Source organism: Cetorhinus maximus, chromosome 4, assembly GCF_964194155.1.
Source record: "Cetorhinus maximus chromosome 4, sCetMax3.hap1.1, whole genome shotgun sequence".
Classification (NCBI taxonomy): Eukaryota; Metazoa; Chordata; class Chondrichthyes; order Lamniformes; family Cetorhinidae; genus Cetorhinus; species Cetorhinus maximus.
Genome location: NC_135882.1, coordinates 21204587 through 21231432, shown reverse-complemented (window position 1 = coordinate 21231432; position 26846 = coordinate 21204587). Strand labels below are relative to the sequence as shown.

General features: G+C 44.9%; 1 protein-coding gene across 1 annotated transcript in view; it reads right to left on the bottom strand.

Annotated features, from left to right (window-relative positions):
- The window catches only part of LOC144679408 (regulator of G-protein signaling 22-like), a 43164-nt gene that overhangs the window by 692 nt on the left and 15626 nt on the right, over positions 1-26846 (bottom strand). Inside the window, exons 7-14 of the mRNA XM_078539766.1 lie at positions 26019-26105; positions 23991-24157; positions 22405-22567; positions 19534-19692; positions 15369-15437; positions 8208-8369; positions 7087-7266; positions 5301-5462 (exon numbers count right to left, since the gene is read on the bottom strand). Of these exons, the coding sequence (XP_078395892.1) occupies positions 5301-5462; positions 7087-7266; positions 8208-8369; positions 15369-15437; positions 19534-19692; positions 22405-22567; positions 23991-24157; positions 26019-26105 (1149 nt within the window). The remainder of the gene's footprint in view (positions 1-5300; positions 5463-7086; positions 7267-8207; positions 8370-15368; positions 15438-19533; positions 19693-22404; positions 22568-23990; positions 24158-26018; positions 26106-26846) is intronic.

Genomic DNA, 26846 nt, shown 5'->3' with positions numbered 1-26846 from the left:
TGTTTAATTATATGCAGGCGGAGGGTATCATTTGGGTTATAATTGAAAACATAAAAAGAGATACTTCCTTCACCTTTAGGCAACCATTCTCTGCTACCATGTTTTAGTCAGGAAAGCCCTTTGGTGAAGGGTGAGACTGGAGCCATTCTTTACTCAGTCTTATATTTATTTACAGAGTGAAACATCACAAGCATATATCTCCTAACTCAACCACACACAATGAGTCCTGTAGTGTTATGATCCTGGACCAGACCCTCAAGTCCTTGGCACGATCTGGTTAGGGACCCGTATCTTTTTATTTAAAGTAGACAAAGTCTGAGGTTTAAGACACTGACTAAAAGCATAAATCCACAAGATTCCATGGGTTTTAAACAAACAAATAAACTTTACTATACAAGGTCAGAAAGATAAAGCAATTTACAATATCTATCTTATACTCTAACATACAAGGTTAATATGAGGTTCATGTGAATTAGCAGACAAACTGTGGTTGAACACATCACACTGCACAATAAATGGCAGATGTGGCCAAGACAGATTTCTCAACAAACCAACCAGACATGAGTAAACACTGTGAGTCAACTAATCTCGTTGAAACTCTGTCTCTTTCACATGGGATTCCAGTCTTCACCTTCGAAGATCTCACCTTGGAATTCTCTCTAAAATTCGCTCCAACTCAGACTGCTTCAATGACTGTTCACCTTGCAGGGGTTCAATCTCGTCTCCCAAGACTCCATTCCCCTGGATTCCCGAATCTACACTCCAGCACCAACCCACAAGCACAACTTCAACTCTTCAGCTGGGCTGAGTAGAATGTTACTGCTCCAAAGGGGTACTCTTGCCCCAACGGCTCACAGCACGGAGTCACCAATCTTCTGCCGCCTTTTTCGAGCACAGGGTTTCTCCAGAGCCCTCTTCAATCGCAACTTAAAGTTTGCCAGCTGCGGCCCATTTTCTGCTTGGAGCCTCTTTCTCTGCTCCTCTTTTAACTGGGACCTCTCTCTCTCCCTTTCCCATGTCTGAGACTCTTCTCATGGGACCGGTCCCTGTCCCCAGTCTGAGACTCTTCTCTGATTATGGCACTCCGCTGCTGGGTCACATGATTAGGGTTTTCACGCCGTTTCTCCTTTTGCTCTTCACACAGAAAACCCTAAAACCCTGTGCTGCGCATGCTCCCAGTCCACACATGTGTGGAAACCTCTGAGCCATAGCCCCCCAGCCTCCTGATGATGAAGTAAGTCTGGATCCCATAACAGTCTATGATCACACAAGGCCATGAAATGGGTTTGTATAAAGAAAGTCTTTGGTCTATTTGATCTCGTCCTTTTAGAATATTACAACAACAATGACTTGCATTTATACATCGCCTTTAACATAGTAAAACGTCCCAGTCACAGGAAGGTTATCCAGCAAAATTTGACACGAAGCATATAAGGAGATATAGGACAGGTAATCTTGAAAAAAATAATTAGGTGTTAAGGAGCATCTTAAGGACAGAGAGGTAGAGAGTTTTAAGGAAGGAATTCCAGAGCTTAGAGGCTTGGCAGCTGAAAGTATGGCCACCAATGGTGGATCAATTAAAATTGAGGTTGCACAATAGACCTCAATTGGAGGAGACCTCAAATGATTATAGGGAGGTTACAGGGATGAGGAGGAATGAGGGCATGGAGGGATTTGGAAACAAGGATGAGAGTTTTTAAATTTAGAGGTTGCTGGACTGGGGGACAAATAGGTCAGCAAGCACAGGGGCGATGGGTGAATAGGGCTTAATGCAAGTTGGGATATGAGTTGCAGAGTTTTGAATAAACACAAGTTTATGTAGCATATAAGTTGAGAGGCCAGCCAGAGGAGCATTGGAATAGACAAGTTTAGAGGCAACAAAGACATGGATGAGAGTTTCAGCAGCAGATGAGCTGAGGCGGGCAGAGTCAGGCAATTTTATGGAAGTGGAAGTAGGCAGTCATTGCGATACATGTTGGAGGCTCACCTCACTGTCAAATGCAACACCAAGATTGTGAATAGTCTGGTTCAGCCACAAGCAGTTAGCTGGGAGAGGGATTGCTTGGGAAAAAAATTTGTGCAGGGAGCGAGGGCAATGGCTTCAGTCTTCTTGATATTTAACGGAAGGAAATTCTTGCTCATCTACTGTTGGATGTTGGACTAGCAAATCGGTGACAGTGGGGAGATCGAAAGAGGAGGTGGTGAGAGAGAGCTGGGTATCATCAAAGTACATGTGGGAACCTGATGTATTTATAGATAATGTCACTGAGGAGCATGATGTAGATGGAGAAACAGAACAAACCAATCTTTCCCAATCCATCGCTTTCTTAAATGAAGTCAGCAAGCTGTTTCCATTTGCATTTCCTTGCAAGCTAGTCCAGCTGCTAGTCACTCTCTGTGCAATGAAAAAAAATCACAACCCTGAACCTCTGTGTCATGCCCAGTAATCACATGTCACATTCATAACTTCAAACGTGGACTGGGTTCAGTATAGAATTTTCTAGAACTGCATTTTCTTTTTGAAAATGAATATTAAAAGGCCACTAAAGATGGTTGCTGGTGGTCAAGTGATGTTGGCAATTTATGCATTGATGCAGAAGTATCTGAAGTCTCCGAAAAGTTCCTAATTGAACGACGATAGGTGGGGTGCCTCCCTTGAATGGACATACCAAGACAAAACCATTTATGGAATTCACACCTTCAATTGTTTGTGGACTTACCCAAAACATAAAATCTATGGACTCCTAGACTCACTGTCTCCAAGCTCAAAAGTTAACAAAGAGAGCTGTAGGGAAACCAGTTAAATCATAAATATCCATTCTCTATTGTATAGTAAAGGCTTCTAACTTTAAATCATTCTGGGTGGCCAAAGGAGTGTTGATCATATGGTCACCTGATCCAAACAATCTTCAGATTTTTTTTATATACTCATTCACAGAATGTGGGCTTTGCTGGAAGGGCCAGCATTTATTTCTCATCCCTTGGTGCCCTTGAGAAGGTGGTGGTGAGCTGCCTCCTTGAACAGCTGCAGTCCGTGTGATGTGGGTACGCCCATAGTGCTGTTAGGAAGGGAGTTCCAGGATTTTGACCCAGCAACAGTGAAGGAACGGTGATATATTTCCAAGTCAGGATGGTGAGTGGCATGGGGGGGAACTTCCAGGTGGTGATGTTCAGATAACCAAGCTTACTTACTCCAAGCACCAGGGAGAAACCAGTCAGTCTGTAAACAATAAAGCAGCAGCAAAGGCAGTGTAAGGTCTCCAAGCCTGTTCCATCTCAAGTCCACCAGTACAGGAAGCCAACCTCCTGATGGTAAGACTACAAGCAACTAATTTCATGACCTACTGGAAATCCATTTCTTTGAGGGAATCCTACAACAATTTTGGTGTATGACTTCAGTTATTGAATTCACCTAGCAACACTTCAAGAGTGGAAAAGAGCCTCTTCTTTCACCAGGCCTGCAGCAGAATGAGCCAATTTCTCCGCGCGTGCATGTGTATATGTGTGTGTACGTGTGTGTGTGTGTGTGCGCGCGCGTGTGTGTGTGTGTGTGTGTGTGCGAGTACTGAGTGAGTGATATAGCGTTAGATTTACGGGCTCAACATGTGAATGAATAATACTTTTCATTTAAATCCACAGAAAGCATGCTGCTGGTTATGCAAATTGAGTGTACACTCAGGGGTTAAGAAACACGTACATCTTCCGTTTCAAAAACACACTGATTACTGACAGTAAGAGACGGGAACAGGGGTTTCAGTTCTCTCTCATCCCTGTCCATAACACTCTGTCAATCTGTCCTGCTGCCCTCGCACATTTGAAAGGATTATTCTGAGTTTAATTTCTGTGACCCATTATTTATCTATTATGTCTCAATTTCAAGTGACAAATGAAAAACAACAGTAAGGAGGCAGTTATCAATTAAATCCCAACATTCAAACACTACCTCTGATTATTTTGCCACTGGGTTACACACACTGCAACCTTTAGACAATGGCAGAAACTAACACTAAGGTTTAATCAATTTAACAAAATTTAAGAAAGCTGAAATGGGCAGTTGATTTATTTGGGTGGCTTCAGTAAGACTACACTAGTTTTGATTTTGTTTCTTCTCCCCACTTGTAAATTAAAGGATGAGATGGAAGCGCCCTCGGCCCACGTGCACTTGTTATGTGAAGTGGGTGACGAAGAAGACATCCTAACCATTTCCTCATCTCCTTAGGAAGATACCTGGTCTTTCCCCAGTCCCTAGCAGTTTGAAGTAGAGCATATCAGAAAGAGTGCTGAAACCTGTACTGTTGTGTGTCAGTGCTGCACCATAATGTGCTTTTACATTGACTGATACTGTTATCCAATTCCTTTGTGAACACAGCAAGTCGTATGCTTTAAATGTCTAAATATTGCACTAAAATACATAAAGTCCAAAGAGAAGAATTTTGCATTATTCTGAAATATTGATCTCAATACTTACTGTGGTGGGTTTTGTGACCTTGTGGTGGGGGGAGGGGAGATGAGGAGGAGGAGTTTGGTTCAGGAAACCCTGAAATCCAGGTTTCCCTGTGTGCTTTAAAATTTTAACTCCACAGCAGTGTCTTCTTCTTCTTTGCCCAGAAGTCAGTTTGATTCAGGGGCTTGGGTTCCTGTCAGGCAGGGAGCGCTCCAGTGGAGGCCGCAGGTCAGGAGCAAGTAGGGAGCCTGCAATTGGGTTAGTGGGAGCGGGGGCTTTGATGGAGGTGCTCAAGATCTTGAGGAAGTGCTGGTCATCAATCCCTTGTGTATGGGTCTGACAGGGGTGGGCGGGTGTCCAATACTGGAATGTGGGGTGGTCAATGATCCCTGGAGGGTCTGATGTGGGGTCCAATACTTAGGTCTGAGGGGGTTTACGATCTCTGATTGGGTAGGGAGGGCATCTGATCTCCTCCCCAGGAGGTCCAATTGCAGAGATGTCTTTGAACCAGTAGGGAGACTCTGAGGATGAGCGGGGAGGAAGATAAGCATGGAGGGCGGGCTGGAAGCACTGGTCTCCTCTTGACCCACAAGCAGCGCCATAAAGTGCTTACCTTCTCACAAAGCAGCCCTTGTGCCCCGATGGCTGTTCGGTTTGGGAAGCCTACCCGGCCAGGGTTAAACCTGAAAGTCTGGTTAAATATAAGGTATGCTGCCTCTTTACAATATTTAAATTTCATTTCGCCCACCATCCCATGCCACCTATGTTAAAACCAGGTTGGGGTCGGGTATAAGATCGTTAAAATGTTAACATCCCACCTATCTCAAAACAACTCATTTTTTGTGGTGAGTTTTACCTTCATCTTAATTAAGTTCTTGTCTGTGATTTTACTGTGTATCATTTCTGGTTCCTCCATTCTTTTCCTCTCTATGTCTGGCAGGGTGCTTTCAATAGCAACTCTACGCCGGAAGTCAGAAAATTCCGGCCACAGTTTGAAGAGAATGTCAAAAACTGCCATCTGCAGGATGAAACTTCATTACTTTTGCAAACTAAACATTTCTAAGAATTCTACATTATCAAATCAACCAGTTGAGGATATGTGTAGCTACACCTCTCAATGAACACCATGCCAACCTTTTTGAATTCTTTGAGGAGGTGATAGAGAGGATAGACATGGGTAGTAGACGACATAATAAATTTGGATTTGCAAAAGTTCTTTGATAAGGTATGACAGAGTAGACTCATGACTAAGATCAGAACATGGAGAGTCGGGGGCAAGAATGGATCACAAGCTAGCTACAAATCAGAAAACAATAGAGGTTTAAAGGTCGTTTCTCAGGCTGACCAAAGCTGGGGAAGCAGTGTTCCACAAGGACCAGTGCTGGGACCATTGTTGCTCCCAATGTACATAATTTGGACTCTGAATCAGAAATATGATTTCAAAATTTTCAGGTGACATCAAAATGGGTGGTATAGTTAATACAGAGGAATTCTGTAATAACTATAAGACAATATTAATACATTTTCAGAATATTTATATTGTGGGCAAATGATCTTCAATGCAGATAAGGGTGAGGTGGTGCACTTTGGTAGGAGGAATAAGGAGGCCACGTGCTCCTTGGAATATGTGTCCAAATGGAGTAGAGGAGCAGAGGAATTTGGAGGTATAGATACATAAATCACTAAAAGTAGCGGCACCAGTTTATGAAGCTATGAAAAAGCAAATAATTCATTAGAGTTCATTTCTGGTGGAATAGAATTGAAAAGCAGAGAGGTTATGTTAAACTTGTACAGAACCTTGGTTCAACCACTCTTGAAGTACTGTGAACATTTCAGGTCTCCATATTATGAGAAGAATGTAGAGGCACTGAAGAAAGTGCAAAAATTATTTTGTCGGATGGTACCAGAACTGAGAGGTTATACCTATCAGGACAGATTGAACGAGCTGGGGCACTTTCTTTAGAAAAGAGAAGTCTGAGGGTGTGAGAGCTTTTTAGAAAGCATTTGATAGGGTATACATAGAGAAGAAGGCATTACCACTTATGGGAAAACCAAAACTAGGTTCCATAGATATAAGATTATTATTAATAAACCGAATAAGAAATAGAGAAACCTCTTTACGCAGAGAGTGGTTAGAATGTGGAACTTATTACCACAAGGAGTAGTTGAAGTGAGTAGCATAGATGCATTTAAGGGGAAGCTGGATAAACACACAGGTGAGAAAGGGAGAGAGGGATATGTTGATGGAGTTGGAAGTGGGAAGGAGGTTCATGTGGAGCATAAACGTCAGCATTGAACTACTGGGACAAAAGGCCTGTTTCTGTGTTCTAAGTACTTGTAGTGCTATGTAAGTTGTGTCCTATTTTCTCATGTGATTCACCCACATTGCACAAGTAATTAATTTCCCCACTGGGTACCGAATAGCATCAATACCCAAACACTTCCTGAATTTTTTTTTTAAAGCTGGACATGCTGAAGTTTTGTCCTCTGTGAGCTAGGGGGTTGAACAAAAGTTACACAACCAATTTAAAGATTGAGTGGACTTCCCTTCATGAGCTTCCGTGGGTAATATCCACGTTGCTCCCAAAATGCTACTTGGCCTACATCTTAGTGTGCTCCTTCACATTCCTTTCTTTGTATACCTGTGCTTCTCTGAAGATATATGGACCCTGCTTTTCTCTGTGGTTAATAATTGTATTTGCATACTCTGTTGGAATGTCGATCTGCAAAGTTGGTGGGATGTTGGAATTGATAAACATGTTGATGATAACACTGATCTTATTCTGAATGGTTTCCTCACTCGCATGGGAATGGCACAAGTCCTGAGGAAAAAGCAAGCACAGAAAAGGTGTCTAAATTTTCTTCTGTGCCAGATGGATGTCGATAACGAAAACAGGCACACACATATACACACACACAAACTCATGGGGCTAGATTTTACAGGGTGCTGTGGTCCCTGCCCCTGCCAGCTAAAAGGTCAGGGGAGGGAGGGAGCCCACCCACAATCCCAAGGGAGCCCACCCACAATCCCAAAGGCTGCACCGCAGCAATTTAACACGGGGAGCAGCATTAATTGCTTTACGGTGAGACTTCCTCCCCTTTCTCAGGAGAAAGTCCCGCCTTAGAGAGCTGCCGGCCAATCGGATGGCCGACAGCTCTGTAGTCACAGCAGCGTCAGCCGGGAGTGGGTGGTCACTGCTGGGACATCAGGCAGTCCCACCACACCGCAGAGCCCAGGTAAGTCAGTGCATGGGGATCTCCGCGAAGAGGGTGTCCGATGGGCCCAAGGATCCTGCAAAGGAGGTCCCACCACCTCCTGGCATCAGCCGAGCAGTTAAAGCTGCCAGGCTTCCCGCCTGGCAGGGGCCTCACCCACTATGGGTAAAATACTGCTGGCAGTGGGTGTGGCCCTTACACGGCCATTAATTGGTCACTTAAGGACCTCAATAGGCCCAAGGGCTGGTGCGCCACCTGACACACACCCCAACCCCGGAAAATTTCAGACAGATCGGAGGTGGCTGGGTAGGCAGCAGGGTGGCCACCCGCTGGATTTAAGTGCCCACTCTGCCTTCAAATCTGCCTACAGAGGAGGGGGGGGGGGAGCATAAAATCCAGTCCACTTCCACAAAGGCAAAACATTTTATTAGCAGCGTTCTTTGTTACAGTAATGGTATGCAGGTTAAACATCCGAGTCATTTGAAAGTAGTTTCGAATTACTATTTAACTTTTTCCATCAGACCTCATTATCCTGTGTCTTATTTACCTTGTATTTTTGAACTTCAAGCCAAAAGAGCACATTATTCTCCATCAACTCTCCCCTCGATGACACAAACTTCCGAAATAGGAAAGCTGTTACCGGATTTAACAAAGCTTTGCGGAATGCAATGATTTCTTTTGACGAGGCAGTCCATTTATTATCCAAATGCTGTTGGATACACAAAAATGTCCACAATCACTTACAGCATCCGCACTTTCACCAGCCGTAAGAAGGGGATAGAAGTATTGTAAACATCGAGCTGCCAGCACTTTCAAACTGCTGCAGCTTTCTCATCACGGCCCAGCGAAGCCTTGGAGACATCAGCCGCATTTGGTGAGCGAGCGCGATATGGTGGCTTTCAGGAGATGAAATTGCAGCTATGAGGTTTGAATTTTCATCTCTCCGTAAGATGAACAAAGCTCTGAAGCTTTGGAAATTTAATGCCATCTCTATTCTTTCTGATTTCAAACGGCAGTTCATTGTGTGAAATATCGTGGGAAATTTTATCAACCCCCACCCCCAAACAATGAGGAGGTTCGGGTGAGGTGGGATGACAAAATGTAAAAAAAAAAAAATCTCAACCTGGAACCCAATCTGCGTCAAACTCACCCAATTCCCATGGAGGTGGGACCGGTGGGCAGGCAACTAACCTGCTCCCAGGAGGCAGTTCACTCATTTCATAGAATCATAGATTAATACCACAGAAAGAGGCTATTTGGCTCATAGAGTCTGCGCCGGCTCTTTCTAAGACATTTTAGAGAGGTTTATCTTTCTCCCAGCTTTAATGCTGGCTGCAGGGGTTTTCCAGGCCTTTGGGGGCGAAAGGGAGGTGAGGATTGCTGCATGGAAGAGGTAATTTTTTCCAGCACTGCTCGTAGTCTAGGGGGAGCAGGAATGCTTCCCCAAGCACACACCCACCAGCCCCCAAAGCTGTTAACCTCCCCAATGACTGAATACCCACACCGCCCACCATGATCCAATACCCTTTTGATGTCCTCCATGGCCTGTGATTGCCTCCTGGCCCCCCAATCTCTCTGGACCCTTCCACGATCTTCCGCCCGAGCAATCAGCGTTCCACCCCTCCCGGTTAATGCTGTGACTCCCAGCACGTCTCCGCCCCACCACCCCCCAACACCACAACCTCCCCAATCTTTCCCAGCACCGCCCCATGACGCCCCCCCCCCACCCCCCCAATCCCCCACCCCCGATCACTTCCTTCCTACTCTCTGATCTGCAGCTGTGGCCTGGTGTCAAAGGCCTTCCCTACCCCTCACTCACAGCCCCACCACCCCCCCAACAATTCACCTCTGACTGTGGCTGGGAAACAGGTTTCAAAAAGGGTAATCAGCTCCTGCTGTTAAATTCGGCTCAAACTGAGGGCAATCAGTTCTTACTGGTTTCCCAACTACAGACTGCCCACCTCATCAGCCACCTTAATATCAGGACCTTAACCTCCTTCTGGTTGCTTCAATGCAAAGAAATAAACAGTTCAGCCTATGTTATTGCACTCTCGACTTGTGTCACTGTTCTCCTCAGCAAAAAAATATATTTCCAAGTTCTGTGATCAATTACACTTCCTCAGGACCAATTATAAAACACAAATACTTCATTATTGAGGCCTGTTCAGGCTTTGACCTGAGTTTATCCACATATTAGGAAGTGAGACAGGTGTGGTAGCATTTCATTATTTTCAGTCCAAATTCTGGCTCAGAATTTGCTGAAGTCGGGCATTTCCTGCCCTGTCCTGCTAGTTTAAACTTGTTTCTACACCACTCAGCTCAAAACTGTTTTGCCCACGAAGTTATTAGAAGTTTGAGCTGGTGGCGGAGTGGTGAGGAAAACAGGGTATCTGGGACTTTGGTGAACCATGAGGCAAACTGGGTGGAATCACCTGGTCCCGTTGGTGGAGGGCGTCATGGTGGGCATAAATGGACAATACGGCGAGAAGGCCAAAAATCAGTTTTACGCCATCATCAAACCAGTTTGTGATCGTCCTCTCCACCCATCAATGGCGGGCCCCGTTTCCCACCACCGCACGTCGGGAACCTAATTTCAAAACTTTAGCATCTCATTATAAAGCCTGCTCACTAGAATCATCCCCCCCCCCCACATTAGATCATCCGGGCACGTTGGAATGATTGTACACCGCGTATTTCACAACTGTACATAAACGACGTACACTTGGCGAGCTGCACTTCGCTTGGGACTTGTTTTGTTTGCCCACCTTGCTTCGGGCAGCACTCGCGGTCATCAGTGCCAGGCTTCACAGACAGCACCACATCACTTTTAGGGTGGCTCACAGGCAGGTCTCTCCCTACCAGGCCAGCTGTAAGGCGGGGGTGGCCTTCCAGCGGCTGCAGGGCAAGGTTTTGCTTGGGGAACAGGAGAAGTGGCCTCAGGCAAGGGAAGAGGCTGCAGGGTGACGGCTTTACTGGGGAAGGGGGTTTCCCAGGGTGTGTGTGGGGGCACATGCTGATATGTGCGTGGCCTCAAGATAGTGAGAGTTGGGGAGGCAGTCTCCAGAGGAGATGAGGCCAGATGGTGATGCGAAGGTGTGTGAGAGAGTGAGCGGTGATGTCCCTTGAACTGGCAGTGAGTGAGATGCCAGTGAATGTTTGATAGGCGTGTGAGTGTGTGAGTTGAGAGTGATGAGATGGTTGCCTTACCCTGGCGGCACAGATGAGATCATTCATCCTCTTTCTCCACTGGATGGCCAACCTCTTGTGTGCAGCATCGGCTCTGACCACCTCTGCCACTGCCTCCCAAGCTGGAGTGGTGAGATTGCCGGACCTCCTGCAGCCAGGGCGGGGGTAGAGGACATCACGGCGGGCCTCCAAATGACATTCCAGTGATGGGTCATTGAACTCTTCTTGGCTTTCAGGGCTATGTTTTCACTGGAGCAGTCCTGGGCTGCGAGCATTGAGAACTGTGTGTGCGGTTGCAGTTTAGAGATGGCACCCGGAGTGAGGGAACAGCGTGGCGGGTGATTCAGAGGCCGTCCTCCAGTGAGACCGCGTGTTTCCTGTGGCTGCATAATTAATAAGGCGGGAAGTGGAAGATTGAGGCCGGCAGGTAAAACGTCTTTTTTCATGCCCGCCACTGCACTTAGTGCAAATCTGGGACAATTCATATCTCCTCAACCAATGAGTGTGGGGGGGTGGGTGTTGACATTGGAAGAATTAACTATCATCACCTCGGTCCCAAACATTAAAACAGTTTCTCTCCCCCTAAAGGTATTTCTGAGCAGGATTTTCAAATGCCATTACTAGGCTCCCTGTGAGCCAGTGAGTGCAAAAAAGCCTGCAGTGACCTTGATCTGTAATCCTGATTGGGAGGCCAGTCTTGCTGTGGTACAATTTTTCTCTTTACAATATGTGAGCAGCTCTTCGTAATACTTTATTCTGGCAAAAGACGTATGACGCAAGTAAAAATAATGAATCAAAATATCTTTTGAGACATTATTGGCTGGAAGTTTATCCATGCAGTACTTATATCCCACAAGCAAAGTCCAGAGATTAAGAAGCTTTTTTAAAGCCACTGACTTTCACGCCTACGTTAGAAGCCAGGAAGGATATACTTATAAAGGAAATTAAAAATGAGGATTTATTTTTAAACTAAAACTTTGGGCTATATTTAAATGTGCAACCCTGCTGGCTCCTGGGTGCGGGAAGGGTGGGTGTGCCCGTCAGTGGCTTCTCAACACACCCACTTCATTAACACATGACCTCCTGGTTTCCTGATCAATTTGCATCCGTGGGTACGATAATGGCCCACGTGATGCGATCAAACTCCACCCTTGAAAGGGACGTTCATACAAGCAAGTTGGAGCGTTTGGAGGTGGGAAGAAGAAAAAAAGAAGCGTTGCAATGGATCGTAGAGGGTCAAAGGCTTCAGCAACACCTCCCTGGACGTGCTGCTAGTGACTATGAGAATCCAGGCGGCGATACTGTTCCCTAACAACGGGAGGAAGAAGCCAACTGGCAACATCGAGAAGGCATGGTTGGAATTGGCATTAGGTCAGCAGCAGGAGAGAGGGTGCTACAATCCTGGGTCCAATGCGGGTTGTGGCTCAAAAACCTCAACAGAACAGGAAAAGTGACAGCAATGGCGCATTCACCTAAATCCTGATGTGCTTATCACTCTTCAGTCTACCTTCTCAAGCCCACTCCAGCACATCATTTTTTAGGCCAATTTACCTTGTGGGTGCACCCATCCCTTTTTGTCTGTGTATTTCCTCACATCCCTATCTTTCTATCCACTACTGACACTCATCTCAGCCTCATGCAATATCACACCTCTCCCTCATAGCCACTTTCAACAAATGCTCTCCACTCATCTGTTCAGCACATGTTATTGCTCTCACTTGTCGGTCTCTTCTTTCCTTCTTTGCAGGAGAAGAGAGCACAGAAACATGAGACAGGCGGTGGCCCTCCAGTTGCAGAGGAGGGGCGTCAGAGATCAGCAGAGTTTCAGTGTGCCTGGATGTGGGAGATGGGGCCTCCCAGTTATCTGGTGACTGAATTATATATCTGACGGCCACACAGCTGCACAATGTTGGGGCTTGTGGATTAGGAACACTCCTGGGTGATCTATTGGTGCCTTAATTGCTACATGTGACTTGAGTTGGTCCAAGTCGAGATGAATGCCTGAGGTGGCGGCTGTGGCAAAGGGCGGTGCATCCATTTAGGCGTCAAAGCAGCCTCTGACTATAGTCACCAAGAAGCCGCCCAAGAAGCGGAGGAATTCTCGCAAGCAGAGCTATTCCACTTATGTGTACAGGGTGCTGACCCAGGTCCACTCTTCCACCAGGATCTCGTCCAAGGCCATGAGTGTTATGAATTCCTTCATTGTCGACATTTTCGAGCGCATCGTCTCTGAGGCTTCGCACCTCATTCACTGCAACCAGCGCCACACCATCTCGGACAGAGAGATGCAGAGCGCCGTCTGCCTCATGCTGCCAGGGGAACTGGCCAAACACACCGTCTCCGAAGGCACCAAAGTGGGTACCAAATACACCAACTCCATTTAGGGCGATCATTCTAAAGATCGTACAGTCAATGATGCCCTGCATCTGTGGGAAGCCAGACAGAGCTGCAGCTCAGAGCGCCCATTCATTCTGATTGGTAGATCCTAGGAAAAGCTGACATAATTATTGGCCTAGCAAACAAGCCTTATGCATTTCTGTGTTGCCGACTGAGAGATCATGGAAGTGTCTCCAACAGAGCCCTGGGAAGGATCTGGAAGCCAAAAGATTGAGTGCAGTGGTGACTTTGACAGACCCAAGTAAACCACAGCCACCAGGTCCAGTTGGCAGCATGTCTCTTTCAAGCAGGCTGCAAATAAATGTCTGCCACCAGTGACATGAGCCTCCTGAGGCAACATGTCGAAGACGCTTATCCTCTGCCTGTAGGTCCGGTGTGCCAGGTATAGACTCCTAAAAGCTGCAGCAATCTGCTGCTCCCCTCTGTCCTATGGGCCTGCAGGTCACTGAGCAATTGGTGCTGCTCTTGCTGCTGGTCACCTGGGTCCTAATCTGAGATGCAAAGTAACACGGCGTCCATGGCACCCATACTGATCTGACAGGCAAGAGCTCCAAAGTGCAGGTCCGACCCCCAAAACTCCAAAGTGTAGATGGCCCCCTCCAAAGAGTGTAAGTAACCTCTCAGCACAAGCACGGCACTGTGAACAAATCCTTTCACACAAGCAGGTTGCGAAGCAGCTGTCAGTACTGATACTCATTGGTATATGTTCAGCCCCCTCTACTGGTACTGTGTTCTTGACTTGCTTTAACTGGCTTTGTCCAGGAATCCCAGGAAACCCATGGACCCACAGTCAAACTGCAAAGCCCCCAGCAATATTGCTCTAATTAAGCAATTAATGTATTGAAATTGACAACCTCTCCCAACGGGGTTGCTCGCATGCAGGCTAACATAGTGGAGCGAAATGCCAAAGTCCGTGGGGCAGAGATGACTTTCTGATACTCTCGCATTTTTCTTGGATTTCAGCCCCTGACCGCACCCAAATTAAAATTCCCCTTTTTTGATTTTCTCCCTCCATCCAAAATTAAATTTGAAAAACTCTGCATTTTGACCCATGTTAAAAGAAGTATTGAAATAGTTTGACCTTAAATTAATAGATTTATATATTGCTGAAAAAGGAGCCATGTCGAAGTTTTTCGTCTTGCACTCACCAGGACATTTTGCAAGAATACCAATGTAAGGGGAAAACAACAATTTACACTGTATGTGAAGAGAGTGCTGATTGATTAGTAAATGGGCTCAGATTGGTAGAGGCGTTGCCATGGAGAATGCACCAGTGATGATGACTGACAGTTAACTGTCAAGCATTGTTTGAAATTTAAACCAGGCAGCTTGATCCTGATTGGTTTGAAGGTTGGGGTGGTGGGGGCGGAGGGGGGTGGGGAGCATAAGATTCCTCAGATGGGCTTCCTGCTGGGTTCCCACTCACCCTGACATCCCTAAAGTTTCACACAGAGGCCTTACCCCAATTGAGGACCTTATGAGGCCAATTATTAACCGCTTAAGGGCCGTTTCCTGTCAGCCTCAATTTTCAGGCTGGCAGGAGGAGTTCGGGCTACGGAAGAAGGCTGAAAATAAATCCAGTTCAGGCCTCAGGCCCCTGCAGTGGGGGGAGGAGGGGGGTCAATGGGCGCTTCCATCAGCCGCCCGCTTTTAAAATCGGGTTCCTCGCCCGGCAAAGGTCCAGTAACTGCGGGACCTCCCTTTGCCCATCGGCTTCTCCGCCAACAGACAGTCTCTGGGGGCTTATTTCAGTCCTAGTCCTGGCCACTGCAGCTTCTGGCACTGCACGCACTAGATTGACCAGATCAGATTGACCAGCAGCTCTCTAAGGTGGGACTTTCTCCCGGGTAAGGGGCGTAAGTCCCGCCTCCAACCAATTAACACTCGCCGCTGGAACGTGAAATGACTGCGGGACAAACAGTGTTGGCGGGGATGTGTTCCCCACCTTCTCTTTGGATGGCAGGAAGGGAAACCCCACCATCCTAAAAATCCTGGCCATTATTTTACAAAAGCAAAGCTCTATTCATCTTAGGGGATTTTCAAGCTATATCTCAAATCTTTACCATTCCTAAAAGTTGACAATACAGATATAATAATGTATTGCATTTGAAGTAAAAGTTCTCACCTTCATTACATCTCGCTTCTTCCTACTCTTGTGCAACATCTGGTCCTCTACCACTTCTAGCAATTTTACCTGTACAGCAGATACCAACAAATAAAACTTCAGGGTCAGGTTAGAAACAGATTCCTTTTAGAAGTCAACTCTCTCAGCATCTCAATATATTTCGCTTAGGGCAGGGTTTTCGGGTCATCGGGCAGGCACAGCAGGCGGGTGCAGAGGGCGGGTGCAGAGGGTGGGCGCAGAGGGCGGGTGCAGAGGGCGGGCACAGTAGGTGGGCACAGTGGATGGGCACAGAGGGCGGGCGCAGAGGGCGGGCGGGCGCAGAGGGTGGGCACAGAGGGTGGGCGCAGTGGGTGGCTGGGTGCAGCGGGCGGGTGCAGAGGGCGGGCGCAGTGGGCGAGCGCTGTGGGTGGGCACAGAGGGCGGGCCCGGGAGCTGCCGGGAAACGGCCCACCACCCGCAATCAGCCTCCAACCTCGATTTCACGCAGGCTGGACAATTAATGGCCAGCCAGCGTGAAAGACGCGCTGAAAAGCTCAGCATTGCCGGGGTGGGGGCGGGAAGAGGGCGAGCGCTGAAGTCTGCGCAGGCGTGGGGGGGAGCGTGCAATGAGAGCTCCCTGAGTGCAGAGAGCAGCCTCAGGGAGCTGAAGAATTTTACCATCAAAAATGAAGATCTTGAAAATCTGTAAAAAAAAAACGTCCCCACATAGGACCCACTCTCATAGGAACAGAAACATAATGAAAATTATATCAAAACATTTTAATCATTTTTTATTTAATTACGGGAACCTCATCCTGTCCGTGGGTGAGGTTTCCTCAAAAATCCAAAGGCCACCTGGCCAATTCGCCCGCCCACCAACTGTATTGTTGAAAAATCAGTCCTAATTAATTGATTAATGGCCTTAATAGGCCTCTTAATTGTCGGCGGGCGCGTCGCCAACCCTTGCATGGGTGTGCGATGATGTTGGGATGCTCACCCGACGTCGTTACGCTCTATTTCACGCTCGAGCGTGTCGGGAGCGCACCCGCATGCTGAGTGGAAAATCCTGCCCCTAGTGTTTTTGCCAGAAATTTCAAATGTGCAAAAGGGAATTGGATATATCCTTGAAAAGGAAAAATTTGCAATGTTTTGGGGAAAGAGCAGGGGAGTGGAATTAATTAGAAAGCTTTTTCAAAGAGCCGACGTAAGCACAATGGGCTGAATAGCTTCTTGTGCTGTATGATTCTACATACAACAGCACTTGCAAAAGTTATTTTTTAAACCTACAGCTGATAGGGTACTAAAATTAGAGTTTATTCAGTTTCAGGAGGAGTCCATACCACAAAACCACCCATAGTTTCACATTAATTGGACATCTTACTCAAATGCATATTAGGGTAGCCGTTTCAAGAAGTGGAAATATCACAGTGATTCAGAAAGAAACGCTCCTCAGAGATTAGGGTTATGGCACATTGTCAAACAGCTTTACTGTGCATTTAACTAATCTACAAGTATTAAATACTGATAGTTAATGGGAAAATTAATAATGTTCCAATCTTTATATTTACACATCCCCATCTCAATGAATACATAATTTCACATACAAAAAGAACAGGCCTCTGTAATCATAGAAATCTTTGTGAGAAGGGGGCCTCTTATGCTCAGTGCTAAGGCTTCAGCTAGAGTTGGATTTGACATTGTGTAATATTGCTAAGTGGTTGATAGTGAATCGGCAGCCCGCTTTACATCTTTCCCGATTTTGAGGTCAATGGAAATCTTAATCAGGAAAGTTAAAAATGACCCCTGAAAATAAGCCTATAGAAGCTGACTTCCTGTATGCATCTTCTACAGCACCTGGCTATCATTCTTGGCAAAATACAGGCAATGGTTCATGGTTTATTCAGTCCTATTCTTGTCCTATTTCCTTACAGTCTTTAATGCTTTGCTTTGTTTGTCTAATGTTGTGATTGACTCAACTTCATTAGTCTACAGTTTTGGTCCATTGCAACAACATAAAGAGCATTTCTTACTCCAATGACATCTTGCATTAAAAAGTTCTTTCAAACCTCCTCCTTTGTGTTTCTGATACTAGCCCTCTTTTTTAAAAAAAACAATTGCCCAATCATTCACTATTCATTCTCCCAAAAACAATTTTGAACACTTTCATTGGAATCTTCCCTTCATCTCCTGCTGGAATTGAATTTTCCTTCCAATATCTCTATACATAAAACACATTTCTCTTTTTATACTTGCAATCCTACTTTTAGATATCTGTGCACCTGCACCTCGAGATTGCTCAATTCCTCTACTCAATTGAGAGTTTGAAAGTTTAGGTTACAATTCCATTCTGTGTCCCTTTTCTCAAAATGTACCACTTCATATCTATTATTTGTCACAACTACATAACAACTTTTGTTGAAATAAAACTCACCAAGACTCCTTAGACAGCACCTTCCAAACCTGCGACCACTACCATCTAGAAGGACAAGGGCAGCAGGCGTATGGGAGCACCACCTCCTGCAAGTCATGACTTGGAAATATATCGCCGTTCCTTCGCTGTCTCTGGGTCAAAATCCTGGAGCTCCCTTCCTAACAGCATTGTGGGTGTACCTACACCACATGGGCTGCAGCTGTTCAAGGCGGCAGCTCACCACCGCCTTCTCAAGGGGAAATTAGGGATCAGCAACAAATGCTGGCTTTGCCAGCGACGCCCAAATCCCAGAAATGAATTTTTAAAAATTCAAATGTATTCATGTGACATTAATGAATAAACATTCACAAACGTAATTAATTTCTGTTATTCCAATAATCCTTTTCTAATACAAGTGTTGGATGTAAAGCAGTTGAGGTCTAGCTTCTGTCTTCAATGTACGGTATACAGATAACACCGCTTAATACTCAGGGCTGGACTTGCACTACCAAGAAGGATAGATCAAGTTGGGAAATTTCCCAACTCGGCAGACCCACCTTTGTTTAAAGACCCAATTTTTGATCCACCGGTGGGGGCGCAGGAGGAGAGGGTCAGGCCCACTGATGCCGGAAGCGAATTGTATTCGGCCACATGGGTCAGCAAGTGGTGAGGTGGGCTGGTTAGTAGGCCTGCCTCAGTTCACTGAGACTTTATCCCAGTTGCTTCAGAAGCTATTAAGCCCTCTCGCCTTCATCCCTCAAATCCCTTCATCCTCCCATCCATCCCAATGGTCCCTGCATGCTAATTCATGTCCCCACCCAACCCCCATGGCCCCTCATCCCCCCAGTGGACCCTTCATGCTTCATGCCAACTCATGCCCCTACCTACCCTCCATGTCCCTTTATACCTCTATTTCATCTCCATAACCATTCACCCAGTATCCACCATAGGCAGACCTCAGGAGCCACGTGGGGATGAAAAAAATAAACTTAATACAACTTAATACCGCTCAGACTCATACCCACTTGATAGTGAAAAAAGCTCCCATTCATGAGACCCATTCAAATCACTTAAATTTCCTCAAGCAGCTAATCTCTTCTATTCAGATCCCAGATCAAAGACAGCTAATCATTAATAGCATATTTAAACTGTCAATTAAACTGTGAACTCAGAACTCCTGCTGAGATAACTGTATTTTTGAAATTCAGCCAAGCATTCATAATGACATAATAGTAGCTCTTGGGAAATGTCAGCAAAGGATTCTATTGAAACTGAATGAACAGGTGGTAATTTTTTTGAGCTTACACCAGATGGCCTGTCAATCATAGCAGTCCAGTAGATGGTGATTTTTTTTTCACTCTCACAGCTTCAATTTTTTTTAATGTTTGGAAAGTGGAATATTTTTAAAAATTCAGATCATGACACTTAAACAGACATTATCCATATTTCAAGAGTGCTTACATCTACCCCATCAATTTGTGTCATGCTGTGCATTAAGGCCCTTGGAACGGCCAAAGTAGGGTATGTTTGAACTCAGCACTAAGTTCAAATGGGCCACTGAGTTTGGGTTTCCTGCCTGTGTGAATCAGGCCCTGCCATCTTCATCTTGCCTGCAAAAATTGTATCCGTCAGAAATGGGGCCGGAACTTACATATCTGGGTCCCACCTGCCATTTTCAAAGGTCCGCGAAGTCTTCCCAACTCCACAAAAATCCAGTCCTCAGTATCAACTGCGGAAGTTGGTATAATAGTTTGGTCAAATGCAGGATTATCCTACCCGTATATGGTGACTCTCAGCAAACTCTGGTGTGGACAGGAACATTGGCAGCCATTGTCTTTCTATGCGTTCTTTTGCATATCTTTGCACCTCCATTGCAACTTCTGAAGACAACAGATCATGGAGCAACATGTCCCGTCCTCCAGCCAATGCCATCACCTAGAGAGAAGAATTGCATTTATGTTCCTTCGTGTTCCCCAAAATTTGCTGTTAAACATTATTATTTTTCACAACAACATTTATGAATGTACACTTCTGGTGCAAAGCTTTGTCCACTGAGAATGCATGTTGGAAATTTGTGCTCCCCATGACTTTGCATCTCTTAAAATCAATTGGATGGGTCCAAATTCCCAATATATGCTCTTAGTGCATGAAGCTCAGTAAACTGTTATTTAGTAGTACAGGACATGTGTATTGTTGAAAAAGAGACACACTATCTAAGCTTTTCGTCTTGCATTCCTCAGGCCCATCCATCCATGTGACTCCAAGAGGATCCAGCCCATCCAGCCCAAAGAGGAGACAGGGACATATTGTCATTCCAGCAACCTGAAAGTAGGACCAGAACACCCAAACATGAGATTAATTCTGTCTCCTGCATTAAGGGAGATTGCTTTTCCTAATAGTCAGGAATCAACCCGCTTTCTCTTAGAGATTGAAAATTGAATTTTCATTAGCCCATTATGTTATAGGATGTAAGCTCTGTAAACTCACTATTTGTACAGTTAATATTCTCACTAGTTGGAGATATATCTTGTGAGGAGAGTGAGAAACATCAGCACCAAAGACTAGATTTTCTGATCTGTGTTATCTTAGTGCCAATGGCTACCCATTAAAGTAACACAAATGTAAAAAACTAGGTTAAAGGAAGCAAAGTGTTGTGGATCATAAGCGACTTCCTAAGGAAGCCAATCATCTCCTGTTCGAATTACTCTACCCTCAGACTTGGAAAAAAGTATTAATAACCCTCCAGCAAACATTATCTCATCATGTTACAGTCTAATGGATTTTCTTCACAACTTTAAACTAGATTAGACATAGTCAAGCATTAGAGGCCTTTATCTTTGTTCCTGCATATGTATCACTCAGTCTTCAGAGGATGATCCCTCAAAACTAGTTAATAAAAAAGCTTTGCCTTTTAATATCCCCCATATCATAATTAATTTCAATATACCCCACTCTTGCATTTTTAATTCCCTCTGCATTTTGTAAAATGATTGCCCTAAAATAGGAAGGTGAACAGGTGTCCCATTTCCAGGTGAACATCTTCTTGTTTTTCAAACAGTTGCTACGTGAACATAGAAATTAGAGTAGGCTATTTAGCCCCTCGAACCCAGTCTGCCATTCAGTTAGATCATGATTAATCTTTACCTCGACTCCATTTTCCTGCCTTTGCTCCATTGCTCTTGATACCTATACCTAATACAAAAAATCTGTCAAGCTCAGTCTTGAAGATTTTCAACTGGCCCAGTATCCATAGCCTTTTGTGAAAAGGTGATTGCCGACTTCGCTCCCAAATGGTCTACTTTTCATTTTTAGATTGCATCCCCTTCCTCTAAATTTCCCCACCAGAGGAAATAGTTTTTCTGTATCCGCCTTATTAAATAATTGCATCATTTTAGGTCACCCCTCAGCCTTCTAAAACTCAAGGGAATAGAATCCAAGTTTCTACAATCCGCCCTCATAATCCAATTCAAAGTCATGGTATAATTCTGGTGAATCAGTGCTGTACTCTCTCTAAGGTTAATATATTCTTCCAGTGTGGAGCCTAAAACAGAACACGGTACTCCAAAGCGGATCTGACCAAGGCTCTGTACAGCCAGTGTTACTTCTACCTTTTGTATTCAGCTTAATTGAGGCAAGCGTTATCATTGCATTAGTTGAATAATTTGAATCATTTTTGTACATGTGCACCAGCTTTTAGTCATTGGAGAATTTGGACACCTAATCTCCAGCCATTAATAAGCTATTCCAATTCATCTTTCTTGTATTCACAGGCCTCAAGGGGAGGGGCTGTGAAATGCCTCAGCGGGGGAATAATTGAGTTCAAAAGCTGGTGAGGAGGTTGGTCGGGGTGGAATCAGATGCCCTGGTGTGTGGGTTGGACATCTCAGGGGGTGAGAGGGGGAGGATTGGTGTGGAGGTTGGGGTGGTTGGAGGCCTCTCGTTGGGGGATCTTGATGGTGGTGGGGGAGTTTGGAGGCCGCATACGGTGGAAGGGCAATCAGGGCCTGGTGGGGGAGGGTTGATCAAGAGACCCCATGATGAATGTCAGTGGGGTTGCCCGATTGTAGAGACATCTCCGGTAGGCACCTTTATCCAGGGGGTGGGTATAAAGGCACTTACCTCCTGAATCCACCAAGTACCCCCCCCCCCGGCCTTAAGGGAGCTGTCAGGTTCCCCGAGCCTCAGGAAATCCTGTCAACCAGAGTTAAATTTGAAAACCTGAATGACAAAGAGGCTCACAGCCTCATTATCATATTTAAAGTTCCAACCTGCCTTGGAACAGATTGCCTGGCCACCCAACATCTGGCCAGTTAGAGCCAGAAATGGGTGGGTTAGAATCCAAAGCCAGTTTGGGTGAGGAAAACAGAATTTTCAGGCTTTGCACTACCACAACACCAGCCCCTCTCCCATCACCACCCCCCCCAACTCCATGCCCCGCCCTCCACACCACTCCATACCTGACTCAAACCTGTCTGTTTTTAGGTTAAAATTCAGCCCCTAATTTACATATACCTGCCAAGAAACTAAATAGCAAGTTCAATGATCATCTCCAAATCAGTTCAGATTGACCATCTGGACTTTAGCTTCCTGATATGGTTCAAGCACTTTGAATCACAGTGTGAAGCACTAAAACTTTCAGGCAATTACCTCATTCTGTTGTACTTTTGTTGCAGGGCTGCTGGGTCCAAAGAAATACTTTCGATTCAGGTATTTGCCGATGATTTCTTTGGACTTGCTTTCTTTATTTTTCTTGTCATTGTAAGGTATATTTATATAGTATGCAATGTCCAACCAGCAACTGAGATCCATTCTATAAGGAAAGAGAGAGGATTTTCCATCTTCGGGCAGAATTGCATTATTATAAACCATTACCAAGCCAACTAAGGGCTGCAGTGTTATTACTGCATCAAATTAGGTTAAGGTACATACATATCATTACATAGCATTTAAAACACAGTAACAGAGACAATTAGTCTTGCGATTTAGAATCATATTGGGATAGTAACATTTTGTGAATTCCCATCATAGACTGGAATCATTGGGCTGAATTTTACGTGCCCCCGGTTGGCATGCTTTCCTGCAGTGAGGGCGCCGACCTCACCACCTTCACCCCATCCCCGAACTCACCCACCATAATAAGCTGGGGGGGGGGGCGGGCACCAAAATCAGCAGCCCGCCTGCCATATTTAAATGAATAATCAGGGGTCAATTAGGTTTGTTATCAAGCCAATTGACCCTGATAAATCACTGCCCACACCATTAAACATTTGGCATGAGCAGCCAGGTGGGAGTGGGTAGCCTGATTTTTTTCACAAAATGATTAAAGAGCAGGAATGAAGGGGGTGGTTACTCTTTGGGGACTGCCCTTTGCCAATCGCAGGGCAATCCCCCTAAGCGCAAAACCACCCCCCCACTTCCTTCTTTCTGTTCCTCCCTTAAACCCAACCCCTCCCCACCCCAATGCACCTCTCCCTAACCTACCCAAACTCTTCTGGCCCAAGACCCCAGGCTTAGCTGCTTCGGAGATCCACAGGCCTTGGTCTTCTTCTTCTGCAGTCCCAGCAGCAGCCACTGATGCTATCCTGGCGCTGCTGGGACTGATGAAGCTGCCGGCCAATCAGATTGGCTGGCAGCTCCAGAGGGTGGGACTGAAGTCCCACTCGACGCTCGTTAATCTGCCCTGCAGCACTCAAGTGCATTGAATGTCTGCTCCCCTCCCCCATATTATTCCTCCTGTTGCTACAGAAAAGTTCTTCATCAACAAAAGAACAATTGGATTTCTAAACAATGTGATACTGTACCATAAACCACATTAAAATATCTCGCTACTCCTGAAAACACTTAGGTGCTGCCATAACACCAAAATGAGGAATATGGCAAATGGCTCTTCCTCTTTTACTAAACCATTATGATTCCCCTTAAAAACAAGGAGGAACAGTTTTTCAAATTGGTGTATCTTGGTGTGCATCTCAGTGGCTCCAGTGTGCAGCACTGATTAGAAAATGGAACAATGTGAGCAGGAGGGCTGCTGTGGGGAATGGTCTGATACACTGATGTGGCGTGTCAATGCTCCCAAATATGCTCAAGTGATGATTCTATGTGTGAATGCTCAATCTAATCAAGATGACTAGCATAGGCTTGCAGAGCATGTACGGGAAACTCTACATTATACAGCCTTCTCCTGTAGTGAGCCTTCACTATACTGTTTTACAGAAGGATTTGTAGGAACTTACTCTGCTAAATTTTCTCTAAGGAACATCTGGAATTGGTTAAGTTCTAAGCGATTGTGAAGAAGTGCATTGAATGTGTAATTATGGAATTCCTCTGGAACCATTTTCCATGCTTCTCTGGGATCCTCCGAAATTTCTCCTTGGCTGGCTGAAGGGACAAGAGGAATCTCCTAAAAAAAGTGATAACACTGGTAAACAGACAGGTAAGGCTTTAGTAACTGCAGGTAGTAGTATTGTTATTTCTGCTACATGCCTGCAACATTTTTTCCTTTTTTTTGTACCTTTGTTTTGCTTATGTATCCACCCGTATATAAAGCCTGATTCTCCTGTCTACACTCCCATCTAATGAGGCTCTGTGGCAGAAGCCAAGCCTCACTTGATTGTGCCTTTAAACGTGCCCTTGACACCACTATCCTTTTGGATCTGCTTCTCTGCTTGAAGACCAAGATGTCACATAACAGAAGAAAGCATATACGGACTGGAGGAGACTCATGGAAAATGAAATTCTGTGTGCATTTGAAGATGCCGCTTTGCATATCATTGGGCAAGGAACATAGAGGAAATTGGGGTGGGGGGGTTGGTGGGGCGGGTAGAGAGTGAAATTCAGAATCAAAATCATCCTTTTTATGCATTTCCTGCTACCCTGCTCAAATACACACTTCACCACTACCCTTACAGGGACACAATCAAGCACAATAGCTTCTGTTACATACAACCCACTGTCATGAATATTTCATGGAATATCACGTAGCCAGTATTCATACAACATACATTCTTCTTCACTTTCTATAGGTGTGCCAAGAATATAGCAGTTCACAACATCTTTCATCACTTGCTCCTGCTGATCAAAACAACAGAATATTTATCCAGCATGTGGGATTTAATTAGCGTATTACAGAGGGATGCACAGGGTGATACACAGAGTGAGAGTGTGGAGGAGTAAGAAGTGGCGAGTGAAATCCAAATATCTAACTCATATTTATCCTTAGCCCTTTGGATTCTGATCTTATGGGGCCTGAATTTAAATGAAGAATGCTGTAGAATGATCACAGATTATTGCAGTCATTAGAAGATGTGACAAGGACCTTGTATTGTCTGAAGGCAAATGTGGAGAAGCCCATCACCCATTTCTGTGCAGTCATGATGGCTTCTTATCAGTGCTGTCTTACTATGGAATGCATGGTAACTCCAATGGAGAGCTGCAGCAGAACCCTCAGTGCCACCAGTGGTAAGCTTAGGCCGAAAAATCTCTTGAGAATTCTTGGGCTGTTAGTATAGATGTCTTCAACTCTGATCTAAAAGAAACTCCATTATCTGTCTTCAGTATGTTGGGGAATCAGTTACGGAAAGTCAATATGCAGGGTATCCCTGTCTCCTTAATTGCCTGAAAGTCAGTCCTGGTGCAGACTAGTGCACATGCCAATCAATGTCCGGCAGCAGGGCACAGTTAGAATGAGAATGGCGACCACTGTCTCTCAGGGTTATGCTCTCATGTGACTTCTCAGAAAAAAACATTGTTTGCATCATTCATTGCCCATTCCGCACCACTGTCACCAAGAAAATAACCTGGCAGATCATCTACCCTGCCTACATCAAGATAGGAATTCAGATACTGACAAACTTAGATGGTTACGTTTTTCAAAAAATATTTGCAACAATCAGTTGGAAGACAAACCCTGGCAATGATATGGACTTAATGACACATTGCGCATATAACCTTCACCAACAAAGTTGACATCTGGGGGCCTTTGGAATTACTACTATTTACACATTAGGAAATGTTGACTCAGAACAATCCTGCCAGTAAGTCATTATTCACAGAGGAGGGAGAGACGAGGGGTGCATTCAGAATCATTACACGTCAGTACAAGAATCTGGTCATTACAAGAATGTCCCAACATCATATGCAAATAAAATCAATGTGTCACCCAGGGTTGATTAATTGAGACTAAAGAGCAATTTTATCCTTGGCTTTGCGATCAATAAGTATAGATCCTCATTTACTTTTTTTAGAACCAAAGGGCTATTTACATCATGGGGTAAAAACTTTCTCTGTAGTTCTTGAAGTTTCTTGTAATATATTGAATCCAAATGTCGCGTCTTCGTTAATATCTTTACCTAGAAATAAAAGACCTTCACTGAGTATCAATGAACGAAGCTAAGACATTTACAGCAGACCAGAGTATGAACAGGAGGGAGAGTGCGCATATATTTGTTGATCATTGACCTTCAGGCACAAATCTTCAACTGTTTGTACTACGTTCTTTTGTGCACTAATTTCAAGTACCTGTTAACCATTTGATATAAAATTTTAAAAAATAATAAATTTGTCAACTCCCAAATAAAACTAGTGCAGAGAAATGTATAAGCACATTAAGTTTTCATACCCTGTATTTGTCTGTTGGAAAAATATATCTTTAAGGCAAAAATGAAAGCATTTTCAAAATATCTATATTTACAAGTTTTTTGGGGGGAGTAATGGGATCAGTGATTTTTTTTAGCCCTTCCTCCTCTGAGGACACCAGAGAGAATGCATTGTGACCCTTTGAATAGGCCAATAGCTTGTAATGACTTGCCAACAAATCACTGAGTTTTATATATTCAATGGTAATCTCAGTCCTGCTGTCAATTGGAGATGAGGCAACTGAGAACAGCTGCTTTCTCAAGGAGGGTTCTGAGTAACTGCAATCACTCACTGGCCCTAATGGCTGGCTACAGAGCATATTCTGCTCTATTCGTGATTCTCTATATTCAGAGCATATTCTGCTTTGTATGCATTCTATCATCCACAAAAGTATTCAGGATAGAGAAAAGAACCAATGGGAGATGGGAAAAAACATGGGCAGGATTTTTTTTGTT